This window comes from Coregonus clupeaformis, chromosome 17 (genome assembly GCF_020615455.1).
Source record: "Coregonus clupeaformis isolate EN_2021a chromosome 17, ASM2061545v1, whole genome shotgun sequence".
In the NCBI taxonomy this organism is placed as follows: domain Eukaryota; kingdom Metazoa; phylum Chordata; class Actinopteri; order Salmoniformes; family Salmonidae; genus Coregonus; species Coregonus clupeaformis.
Genome location: NC_059208.1, coordinates 72,198,077 through 72,211,552, shown reverse-complemented (window position 1 = coordinate 72,211,552; position 13,476 = coordinate 72,198,077). Strand labels below are relative to the sequence as shown.

General features: G+C 41.7%; 1 protein-coding gene across 1 annotated transcript in view; it reads left to right on the top strand.

The window, feature by feature from the left end:
• The first annotated feature begins 6,894 nt into the window (after nucleotides 1–6,894).
• The window catches only part of LOC121572345 (apoptosis-stimulating of p53 protein 2-like), a 43,613-nt gene continuing 37,031 nt past the window's right edge, over nucleotides 6,895–13,476 (top strand). Inside the window, exon 1 of the mRNA XM_045226521.1 lies at nucleotides 6,895–7,437. Coding sequence (XP_045082456.1) covers nucleotides 7,411–7,437 — 27 coding nt within the window. The 5' untranslated portion in view covers nucleotides 6,895–7,410. The remainder of the gene's footprint in view (nucleotides 7,438–13,476) is intronic.

Here is a 13,476-nt window from a genome sequence, read left to right as displayed (position 1 = left end):
TGAATACTTTCCAAAAGCACTGTAAGTGCCCAAATTATGGCCCACCTACATTTTTGCTGGCCCTAACATCAACAGATTTGTGCCTATCCCACCGTGCTACAGTAACACTTAAATGTCAAATGTCAGCTGGGCAAGTAGCCTGTAGCCTTGTGCTTGATTGAGCTGGGAGTTGTAAGCTATTCCCGGCTAATTGAAATATGGAGGACAACAGTGATCTGTCCTAGTAGCCGAGGTCCACCACTTGCATCAATTTGGCGCAAATATTTCCACTTTTTGAATAGCCTACAGTTATCAGCTCGGCGACCATAAATTCTAAAATACGCAGATGATAGTGAAATGAGGCTGACCTAAATTAACTAACATTTTCTCTGGCAGCGTGTATGGCGTTGTGAGGTAGGCTACACAATTGCCACAATAGGCAAAGGCATGATAATGTTTAATGAAAAAATATATAAACGCAACATGTGAAGTCCCATGTTTAATGAGCTGAAAAACAAATCACAGAAATTTGCCAAACGCACAAAAAGCTTATCTCTCCAATTTTGTACACTAATTTGTTTACATCCCTGTTGGGGAGCATTTCTCCTTTGCCAAGAAAATCCATCCACCTGACAGATGTGGCATATGAAGAAGCTGATTAAACCGCATAATCATTACACAGGTGCACCTTGTGCTGGGGACAATAAAAGGCTGCTTAAAGCTGTGCGGTTTTGTCACACAACACATTGCCACAGATATCTCAAGTTTTGAGGAAGCGTGCAATTGGCATGCTGACTGCGGGAATGTCCACCAGAGCTGTTGCTAGAGAATGTAATGTTCATTTCTAACGTCGTTTTAGAGAATTTGGCAGTACGTTCAACTGGCCTCACAACCGCAGACCACATATAACCACGCCAGCCCAGGACCTCCACATCCGGCTTCTTCACCTGCGGGGTCATCTGAGAACAGCCACCCGGACAGCTGATGAAACTGTGTGTTTGCACAACAGAAGAAATTCTGCACAAATTGTCAGAAACCTTCTCAGGGAAGCTCATTTGTGTGCTCGTCGTCCTCACCAGGGTCTTGACCTGACTGCAGTTTGACGTCGTAACTGACTTCAGTGGGTAAATTCTCACCTTCGATGGCCACTGGCATGCTGGAGAAGTGTGCTTTTCACAGATGAATACCGGTTTCAACTGTACCGGGCAGATGGCGTTGTGTGGGCGAGCGGTTTTCTGATGTCAATGTTGTGAACAGAGTGCCCCATGGTGGCGGTGGGGTTATGGTATGGGCAGGCATAAGCTACGGACAACAGACACAATTGCATTTTATTGATGGCAATTTGAATGCACAGAGATACCGTGAGGGGATCCTGAGGCCCATTGTCATGCTATTCATCCGCTACCACTACCTCATGTTTCAGCATGATAATGCACAGCCCCATGTTGCAAGGATCTGTACACAATTCCTGGAAGCTGAAAATGTCCCAGTTCTTCCATGGCCTGCATACTCACCAGACATGTCACCCATTAAGCATGTTTGGGATGCTCTGGATCGACGTGTACAACAGCGTGTTCCAGTTTCCGCCAATATCCAGCAACTTCGCACAGCCATTGATGAGGAGTGGGACAACATTCCACAGGCCACAATCAACAGCCTGATCAACTATGCGAAGGAGATGTGTTGCGCTGCATGAGGCAAATGGTGGTCACACCAGATACTTACTGGTTTCTGATCCACACCCCTATTTTTTTTAAGGTACAATATCTGTGACCAACATATGCATATCTGTATTCCCAGTCATGTGAAAACCATAGATTAGGGCCTAATGAATTCATTTTAATTGACTGATTTCCTTATATGAACTGTAACTCAGTAAAATCTTTGAAGTTGTTGCATGTTGCGTTTATATTTTTGTTCAGTGTAAATGAACGACACGATGTGGATGAGTTGTCAGTAACTTTTGCTGTAACACAGCAAGTAAGAGAACATGGGTACGTTTGACTTATAAATAGGCTATGTTAGAATTGGTTAGAATTGCTCGGGTGAGTCCATAGATTAAACAGTAAGTGTGAGGAATGTGCATTATTGTGGCGTGCTCATAGGTTAAAAGGTAAATTCACTATATATACAAAGGTATGTGGACACCCTTTCAAATTAGTGGATTCGGCTATTTCAGCCACACCCGTTGCTGACAGGTGTATAAAATCGAGCACACAGCAATGCAATCTCCATAGACAAACATTGGCAGTAGAATGGCCTTACTGAAGAGCTCAGTGACTTTTAATGTGGCACCGTCATAGGAATCCACCTTTCCAACAAGTCAGTTCGTCCAATTTCTGCCCTGCTCTAGCTGCCCCGGTCAACTGTAAGTGCTGTTATTGTGTAGTTGATACGTCAAGGAGCAACAACGGCTCAGCCATGAAGTGGTAGGCCACACAAGCTCACAGAACGGAACCGCTGAGTGCTGAAGCGCGGTTGCATCACTCACTACCGAGTTCCAAACTGCCTCTGGAAGCAATATCAGCACAAGAACTGTTCATCGGGAGCTTCATGAAATGAGTTTCCATGGCCGAGCAGCCGCACACAAACCTAAGATCACCATGTGCAATGCCAAGCGTTTGCTGGAGTGGTGTAAAGATCATCGCCATTGGACTCTGGAGCAGTGGAAACGCGTTCTTTGGGGTGATGAATCACGCTTCACCATTTGGCAGTCCGACGGACGAATCTGGGTTTGGCAGATGCCAGGAGAACGCTACCTGCCCCAATGCATAGTGCCAACTGTAAAGATTAGTGGAGGAGGAATAATGGTCTGGGGCTGTTTTTCACAGCATACAGTTATATTCTAGACGATTCTGTGCTTCCAACTTTGTGGCAACAGTTTGGCGAATGCCCTTTCCTGTTTCAGCATAACAATGCCCCTGTGCACAAAGCGAGGTCCATACAGAAATTGTTTAGTGTAGGTGAATGATGCCGCATTCACTTGCTAGTCAGAACTAGGAAACTCATAAATGTTCAACTTGCTAATTAGTTGTAGCTATATACTTGCCGTGTTCATCCAGATAGCAAGTCGAAAATGTCAGAGTTTCCTAGTTCTGACTAGCACGTGAACGGCGCATGACATTAAGCGGGAGGAGAGATATGACACTATAGAGTACCACAGTGTGAGTCATAATATCCATAAAAGTTACCTTGTCTGAGAGAGATTCCATGGTTATCAAAACGTCACGCCAGGGTAAGCCTACACGAAACACAGCACTTATTTTAAGTGTTTCTAAAATCCCCTATGAGAAAAATGAATGATTGGAACCATTTCCCTGTTTGACCGCTAGCTTTTATCGGTATTATGACACCACCACTGTGGGGCTCTATGCTGATGATGATAATGTTTGTAACCTCTAACATGTACATTCCCACTATGCATATAGAATAGGAAATTATGTGAATTATATTATGCTTACTGTGTTAAGTTAACTCAAGCATTCAGACCAGCCTTACTGATTGAACTTCCCTAAACTACATTATATTGTACCTGGATTTCAATGCTACTGTGGACATCCCTCTTTTCAACACGCTGTCATGGGGGCGGTAGAAGCCACATCCCAGCACGGTGAAACAAGGAGGAGTTTATTGTTGCCAGGGGGGATTCAGCTGCGTTCACAACCAAGTGGGAAGGTGGTATTTAACATATGATTGGAAAAATACATTTGAACGGCCCTCCAACTGGTAATTCCTGGGAAACCCTTCTATCATCTCTAATGGGTGGGTGGATGCTTATGCCGCTTTCACATGCTAGTCGGAACTAGGAAACTCTGATATTTCCAACTTGCTAACTGGTTGTAGTTATACACATGCTGCTTTCAACGAATCAGCAAGTAGGACATTTCCGAGTTTCCTATTTCCGACTACCATGTGAATGCGGCATAAGCACCCACTTCTCTCACATGCTCAACTCTGATGTCATTGACAAAGGTAAAGGACCTCTATAACCAACCTGGACTCAGGGGTAGACGTAACATAGTACATGTAAATCCGGGACACTCCAATTAGTATATGTTAGGTTTAGTATGTTATGTATTAATTTGTGGATGTCCATCATCCATTTCATATGAAATCCTACAAATTACAATTCGTATGATATGTTATGAATTTGCAAAACGTATGATATGTTACAGATTCCAATTTGTTGTTGCTAATGTTAGCTGGGTGGTTAATGCTAACATTAGCTAGGTGGCTAACGTTAGCTAGGCTAGGGGTTAAGGTTATGAGTTAGGTTAAAGAGTTAGGGGAAGGGTTAGCTAACATGCTAAGTAGCTAAAAAGTAGTACGTAGTTGTAAAGTTGCTAATTAGTTTAAATGCTAAAGTTGTCCTTGATGAGATTTGAATGCGCAACCATTGGGTTGCGAGACTTTCGCGGTATACGCCCACCCATCCAGCCTACTTTAGTTTTTGCCTTAAAGGTGCAATATGCAGAAATCGCTCCGCCTTTTCCTGGATGCTAAAATTCTAATAGTTCACCTAATTTCAGTTTATGTGACAAAACAAGCAATGTAGAGAATAATTTTAACATCTAAACCACTGTGAAATATATTTTCAATAATATTGTATTTTCAGCTTTTTGAAGCTGGTGTACAAAACTAAAAGTAAAAATGCAAAAACTAAACATAAGAACAGGAAGCATCGAAATAGCGCACATAGAACAGATCTACCGCTTCTTAGACTTGCTTTCAATGAGAATGACAGATCTATAACTCACATTACCAGGACGTGTACTCAGAGCATGTGCTGACCAACTGGCAAGTGTCTTCACTGACATTTTCAACCTGTCCCTGACCCAGTCTGTAATACCTACATGTTTCAAGCAGACCACCATAGTCCACCATATTCCCTGTGCCCGAGAACACCAAGGTAACCTGCCCAAATGACTACTGACCCGTAGCACTCACATCTGTAGCCATGAAGTGCTTTGAAAGGCTGGTCATGGCTCACATCAACACCATCATCACAGAAACCCTAGACCCACTCCAATTCGCATACCGCCTCAACAGATCCACAGAGGACGCAATCTCTATTGCACTCCACACTGCCCTTTCCCACTTGGACAAAAGGAACACCTACGTGGTAAGGGTAGGCAACAACATATCTGCCACGCTGATCCTCAACACAGGGGCCCTTCAGGGGTGTGTGCTTAGTCCCCTCCTGTACTCCCTGTTCACCCACGACTGCATAGCCAAGCACGACTCCAGCACTATCATTAAGTTTGCCGACTACACAACGGTGGTAGACCTGATCACCGACAACGATGAGACAGCCTATAGGGAGGAGGTCAGAGACCTGGCAGTGTGGTGCCAGGACAACAATCCCTCCTTCAACATGATCAAGACAAAGGAGATGATCGTGGACTACAGGAAAAGGCGGGCCGAGCAAGCCCCCATTCTCATCGACGGGGCTGTAGACCTCTATACCAGGCGGTGTCAGAGGAAGCCACCCTATTCATAGACTGTTTTTACATCATTTAGCAGACACTCTTATCCAGAGCGACTTACAGGAGCAATTAGGGTTAAGTGCCTTGCTTAAGGGCACATCGACAGATTTTTCACCTAGTCGTCTCGGGGATTAGAACCAGCGACCTTTCGGTTACTGGCATAACACTCTTACCCACTAAGCTACATACCACACGGCAAGCGGTACCGGAACGCCAAGTCTAGGTCCAAAAAGCTCTTTAGAAGCTTTTACTCCCAAGCCATAAGACTGCTGAACAGCTAATCAAATGGCTACACGGACTATTTGCATTGACCCCCCTTTTTTTTACGCTGCTGCTACTCGCTGTTTATTATCTATGTATAGTCACTTTACACCTACCTACATGTACATATTAACTCAATTACCTCGACTAACCTGTACCCCCGCACATTGACTCGGTACCGGTACCCGCTGTATATATAGCCTCGTTATTGTTATTTTATTGTGTTTCTTTTTTTTACTTTAGTTTATTTAGTAAATATTTTCTTAACTCTTATTTTTCTTAAAACTGCATTGTTGGTTAAGGGCTTGTAAGTAAGCATTTCACGGTAAGGTCTACACCTGTTGTATTCGCTGCATGTGACAAATCAAATCAAATCGTATTTGTCAAATGCGCCGAATACAACAGGTGTAGACCTTACTGTGAAATGCTTACTTACAAGCCCTTAACCAACAATGCAGTTTTAAGAAAAATAAGAGTTAAGAAAAATATGTACTAAATAAACTAAAGTAAAAAAAAAAAAAAGAGCAACAATAACATTTACATTTACATTTTAGTCATTTAGCAGACATACATAATAATATAACAACAAATAACATTTGATTTGATTTAATTTTGAATTTGGTTTGGTCGCCCAAAAAGTCTTACATAACTATATACCAAACTTAACATACCATAATCATTTGAGTGTGTTTACTATGTTCCGGCTAGTCTATAAGACCAGGCTTCTATAACAGCATTTTTGGCAGTCAAATGCAACAACAAAACCGTATTATTTTAAAACGAATCTAGTAATATGTTTTTTGAAGTCTAATTTGTTTACGATCATGATAGCTCTACTTTTAATTGATGGTTGACACAGCTTGTTTGCCATTAGCCAATCAGCGTATCTCAATGTGTTGAATGCATGTGGTCCCCCATAGGTCCCCTGTTGCTTAGTTGGTAGAGCATGGCGCTTGCAACGCCAGGGTTGTGGGTTCGTTTCCCACGGGGGGGCAGTATGAAAAATTTATGCACTCACTAACTGTAAGTCGCTCTGGATAAGAGCGTCTGCTAAATGACTAAAATGTAATGTGAATGCACACAACTCCTATTACCGCTTCACAACTGATGATTACCACCTTCCCATTTGGTAACGAACGCAGCATTATTATATTCGCAGAACGCGTCACTCGCTTTAGGGTTGGGTTGCCGACGTTTGGTAATTCAACCGATAGCTTTTCTAGTTGGCAAGTGCCCTTATAGATACACATTCGTCTAAAAATGTAAGTCTTTAATAGATAGGGATAAAAATGGATTGAAAATTGGATTTAACAGTGGACGTACAGTAGACTATTTCTGCCGTTCTATTATTCATGGCTGCACATTTGCACAATACCTTTGTTGGGCCAAATGGCCATGTCGATTAGGTGGCCACCGGACTAATCGTGATAAATTATTTCAAGGGATAGATCGTTGTCATTGAGACGAGCCTTGTTACAGTACCAGTGCAACAGGTCTCCAGTAATGACAACATAAATAATTGTGGAACGGGAGAACGTAAAATTAGAGAGGCGCTCGTGCGTATAATAGACGGGGCCGACAGAAAAAAGGAATACATTTGATCGGATGTCACTCCTCTGTTGGATTATCGAATACGTGAGGGATTTAATATCCTCGAGCCGAAGATAGCAGTAGACAACGTTGCATGCGATACGGAGCCAATATGATGCCGGTGAGTTATTGTAACAAACATAGCCTAAGGATTGAGGTCACATGTTCGTGTTATGATTTAAGATTTCGATTAGACAAGATGAAGAATTGTTTAGCATATGACCTCACTCCTTAGGCTATGTTTTATCTTGTTCCTCAGCCTATAGCATCCCTATTCCTCTGTTATATTGAGACAAAGGCAGGATCACCACACAAAATCTGAACAGGTTTTTAGCACACTGACAATCAACATGTTGCTGGCAACAGACAGTGTAACGAATAGCAGGTTCTGTAATACTGAATATTTTTGTAATTTAGCAGCCTTACAAGAGCAATTAGGGTTAAGTACCTTGCTCAATGGCACGTCGACAGATTTTTGACCTAGTCAAGTCGGGATTCGAACCAATGACGTTTCGGTTACTGGCCCAACGCTCTTAACCGCTAGGCTACCTGCCGCGCTGGTAGCCTTCCATTTCCAATTGATCACTGGCTGTGTTAATGACTTTCAGTAAACCCAGTCTTCCAATCCAGAGTAATAATAAAGCACAGTGGGCTATTAACTGTTTGTAACCTTGCTTATAAAGTCTGAATACCCCACATCTTGGCCAATTATGGGCTTCCTTGACCAGAGTGTTTTATACAACATTAGCATGAATAACAGTGTAGCATGAATAACAGTAGTGGAATCGGCGGTTTGCCTTCAAAATAAAAGTCCCCCATTGAAACTGATGCAAACAGATAAACATTGTGGAATCATGCCACAATTGTACTAGAAACTGCTAAACAAGGTTGGAGTGTTGTTATATAAATTCTACAAAAGACGATAACTAGTTAATCTGACACAAAAAAGTAAAAAATCATTTGAAATTGCACTGTGGATGTATAGACTTCAGAATTGCAATGGGGGCATACATATATTGCAATGTTACAGCCTTACCTATGGATCTTGGGTCCATTTAAAATGGGGTATCAGCCTTCTCAGTGACACCCACAGAACAGAACTGTAAACAGTTTTCACAAATATTAGCTGTCGTAGCTCTTATTGCGGGACTCTGAAACCACTGTGAAATCAGCAACATATTAAAGGAAAGGTTCACCCATTTTGAATGTTATATTGTTTTTGTGTATCCCTGAGTGATGTTCTATCGATTCCCTGGGTCATTTCATGTTTTCATGTGTATCTAAGTTATTGGCAATCAAGCAGGCAGAACTCCGTCTGGTATCACATAGCACCTTGATAGTCGTTCTCACTGCACTGGAAGTTAATAGGAATAAGACTTTTAGATGGCAAAATGTCTATCATACATGTCAGATTTCAATACTGGCCGATGTCATAACTCGAGAGGATGTCTTCTCTTGAATGTGTCATTGATCATATTTTTGTGATATTCCTACCTTGAGAAATCTGTAATTTAATGGAGGGTTTAGCACATTTTTCCTGTTTGTCTGCCTCTTTAGTCCTGGGTGCATTGCATGGTGCCGTTGCTAGAGGTACTGTATTATAGAAAGGAAATAGGAATCCAAGGAATGTATAACGCCCCACCCAGCAGACTGTCGACCAATCGCGTTCACATTGTCATGATGCGTCACGCGGTTGCTAAGCTAATTGTCACGCAATCCCTTCTCAAAGTCAGTGTATATGTCAAGAAACGTGCCTATTTTCCTCGAAAGTACTTAATGTTACGATTCCAAAGCTATACGATACTACAGATAGCAATTTCATTATCTCACATCTCGGAAAAGATTTGTAATGTTGTACTTCTTGTTGACGAAATTAGTGCTAATGTTGGGTTTTTGAGCTACCGCCCAATAGACTCCCATTCACTCCTTGACTGAGAGCGCTCCTTGTCCCAGAATCGCCCAGAATGCACCTCACGCCCACTCTGTGAGGCACATCGATCTGCAGGTTGAACATGGTGAGATTGTAGACTCCTAAATTGATCGTGCAGTTTGTTTAGGCGATTTTACAGCTAACTAACTACGTTACATGCTGATATTTCTTTTTGTTATTATTGTGTATAGCTATGTTTGCTAGTTAGCTAGCTAGCCAGCTAGCCAGCCAGCCCATAGAGAGCATTGCATTGTGGATTTTGTAATAGACTTGAGATGCAACAGATTTCCACAACGATTTTCACTATCGCTACCAACCTTACTTTAACGCCAAAATGAAACATTTGTTCACAAAAAATATTGTTCTCACATATTAGTTTTATTTAACACTGTAAATTAAAGTAATGGGTGGTTTTGGGTGGATTTTTCCTTTAAGCTCACCAGTCAACCTATGGATCCTGGGTCTATGAAATGGGGTTTCAGCCTACTCCGTGACACCCACAGATTACAATTCTAAAGAGTATGCACAAATATTAGTGTTGTAGCTCTTATTGCGGGACTTTATTTTCACTAGTTTCATCTGTTTACATCAGTTTCAAGGTGGACTTTTATTTTGAAGGCGAGCCGCTGATTCCACTAATGCTGCTCATGCTAATGTTGTTCAGCAATTCCATGTGTTCTCTGAATGTCTAGCTAGCAGGTTTTGCTTTCCTTAAATCATATCTTATGACTCATAACATTTCTGAAATTAAAGAATGGTTTAAAATCATGCTGCATGCATATGAGGATAATTGCCAATTTGGCTTCTACACCATATTTCGCCTGAAAAGCTTCAGTGGACCACACACAAGTAAAATCCCAATTTAAAGGTTTGTGGTTGTCTGACATAAACTAAGTGTAAGCTATTCTGTCCATACACAACACTGTTGGATGACATGTTGATAATAATGTTTTTGACCATTGCCTTTTTGTGTGTAAATCCAATGAGTGTCAAGTTGATTGATTGTAATCTCGTTAAAAAAAAAACAGCCTCCTGAGTGGCACAGCGGTCTAAGGCACTGCATCGCGTTGCTTGTGGTGTCACTACAGACCCGGGTTTGATCCCAGGCTGTGTCACAGCCGGCAGTGACCGGGAGACCCAGGAGGCAGAGCACAATTGGCTCAGCGTTGTCTGGGTTAGGGGAGGGTTTGGCCAGCCAGGATTTCCTTGTCCCATCGCACTCTAGTGACTCCTTGTGGCGGGCCGGGTGCCTGCAAGCTGACCTCGGTCGCCAGTTGGATGGTGTTTCCTCTGGCATAATGGTGCAGCTGGCTTCCGGGTTAAGCGAGCAGTGCGGCTTGGCAGGAACATGTTTCGGAGGACGCTTGGCTCTCGACCTTCGCCTCTCCCGAGTCCGTAGGGCAGTTGCAGTGATGGAACAAGACTGTAACTACCAATTGGATATCATGAAAAAGGGGTAAAAGTACAACAAAATAAAACAGTTTGTGCCCAGTGGTAATAGCCTATTTCACTTCTGGAAAGCCATAATTCATCATTAGGCTTTGGTACTTACATTTGCAATGGCAAACTCAGGAATAACCTCCAGAATCTTAAAGTTTAGCACAATCTGTCAGATGTCCTTCTGTTCAATTCTTATTGAATGAAAAAACTGCGTTTAGGCCTACGCATTTTTAGATAATTTATGTTAAAGCTACAATCCTTAGTTGCTACATCCATTTTTGGACTTATATACCCATTGATTCTTGAAGAATATAACTTATAAATGCCTCATGAGCATAGTTCAATTGTCGTTCCCCATCAGAACCATATAAGATTGTTTTACTCCAATGTTTGTAAAAAAACAAAAAACAAAAATGTAAACAAACACTGTATAGCTCAACATGGTTAAAACTATCATTTTGATATCATGGTTAGTCAGTCCTTGAATCCATATCTCTGTCTATGGATTTTAGTGGTTACATTTCTCCAGGCCCATTTGTTAGCTTTTCACCAAAACAGAGGTGGGGTGCCGCTTTGTTATTGTTTCAACTGCAGATTTTAGTTTTAAAGGTTAAAAAATGAAATTTTTTATTAAAATAAAAATAAATTATACAATAGTTTGACAACTCTGTAAGCTTTCAAATGATATCAAACTCAATTGTTGATGTTTTTCAGTGATGAAGATATGGATGTCTAATCTCATGCAAAATGGGTCAACTTTGAGCGCCTTCATGTCCAAAAAGTCACTTTCTGACCACTTCTACCATGGGAAAACATGAATGGAAGGTTTCGTTCAAATCAAAAGGGGTGCTGTCAAAAAGTGATTGAATTCATGTAGAACAGCCCAGCTTACAAAATGTAACCCTTGTTGTTTTTTTATACAACGGGCGGTTCTAATCCTGAATGCTGATTGGTTAAAACCGCATTCCAGCCGGTGCCTATTCCACAAGTTACCACCGGCTAAATCTATGACATTAAAATGCCTATTTACTCTGTTCCATCTGACTGCGCAATCCACTCTCGCATCAGCCCTATAAGACAATTTATAAACTTGATCTCACTTGGCAGTGATACTGGAAAACATGCAGTTGATTACAGGTAAATGCACATTGGAGTTCAAACTGTTTAGGTACAGAAGTACTGATAATGCATACTTTGGTTGAGTGCATCCATTCATAGCAGTCTCAGGCCCTTGCATCGGGAGTAGAATGTATACCATTCATAGTCAAATGAGAGGTAGTGTGAGCCTCAAATCTTACCCCAGACCCAGAGCACGACTGCTGTAACCCCTCTTGGGTAAGAGACTTACAAGATCCTCTTTGTGTGCTGCAAGAAAGTGTGACTGAATTTGTTTATAAAACTGTACTATGTGAAACAAAATACAAACTAATCTTCCTACAAATTTGAACAGGCTTTCCTGCATTGCACTAATCTTTGTCAGTCGTACCCTAGACAACCTTTGACTGAATAGGGTTCTACATTTGGATTTTCCATGAGGTGGGTGCAGGTTTCCACACACAATGGGCACAATGGTATTCTATTATTAGCTGGTCTGCAGAATGGTAAATCAAGATATTATCTAAGCTCTTGAGTGTGTCACTTGTTTGGCTCCCCTGAGGTCCGGTGTTTCCAAGTGAGGATTTACTGTCCTTATAGACCTTAGACATGGTAGAGTACATGGTTACTGTGTAACAATATACCCTAGTGATGTGTGAATTAGAGCCAACATGTCATCCTCAACAACATCTAAACATTTTCCCTTTTCTTGTTCAACCAGACACTGTTCTTTAACAAAAATCTTGACTAATGAGTGTATGACACATCTTGACAACAACAGTTGAACATAGTGAAGAAGAAGATAGTTGCCTTATCAGTTGTGTAATTTTGCTAGTTAAACATGGGTTGGAAAGTAGGCACAAAACAAGAAGTACAGCTATTATTTGAAGAACAATGACCCTGCATTGTTAAACTGTAAAATTGATGAGGGAAATATAACTTAGCATGTCTGTTTGTTCCTCTTGGGAGCCCAATGTTGGCCCAACATCTTGTGTTTCTTTATATAGGTCGAGATCCTGGAAGATCATTGTTAGCCCTGGTAGAATTCATAAATATGGTGCTTAGGCTAAATCTATTTCAGGCTGTTCCATCATGTGGTTATGTGAACTGAGAACTGATTTGGACTCAACTTCCAAGGACCTCCTACCTACAAGTGAGGTATTAGCCAGGGTTAGCACCAAAAGGTAACACCAGTTATATGGGAGACACGATAATTTTGTGGAAACAACACAATTATTTAGCAGGGTCAGGGGTGATACAGATAGGGGTAAATAATAGATTAGTTGATAGGCTAGACTCTGTTATCTGGTTCCAAATACCATTGATTACCATTGTTAAACTCATCCCACACCTGAGGTTACGGAGTGCCTTTGCAACTGTTACCACAGTGACCAGTAAGCAAGCACACAGACACACACACACACACACACACACACACACACACACAATCTTCCTGCTGCTGTATTTAGGCTATTTATAAATTCATTAGGCGATTAGTCAAAAGTACTGCTCCACGGCTGTGGTGGAGATTTTCAATTACATTTCCCATTGTCCCCAATGCTATGTCAAAATGTAAACATTTGAGCGACTGGGCTGTGTTTGCTTTCACCCAGTACTGTTTTTCTGCTCCCAGAGTAATGCTCAGCACAGTGGGGGTTGGGAACGGGGGAGGGTTGCTGCTGCTACGTTGATTCA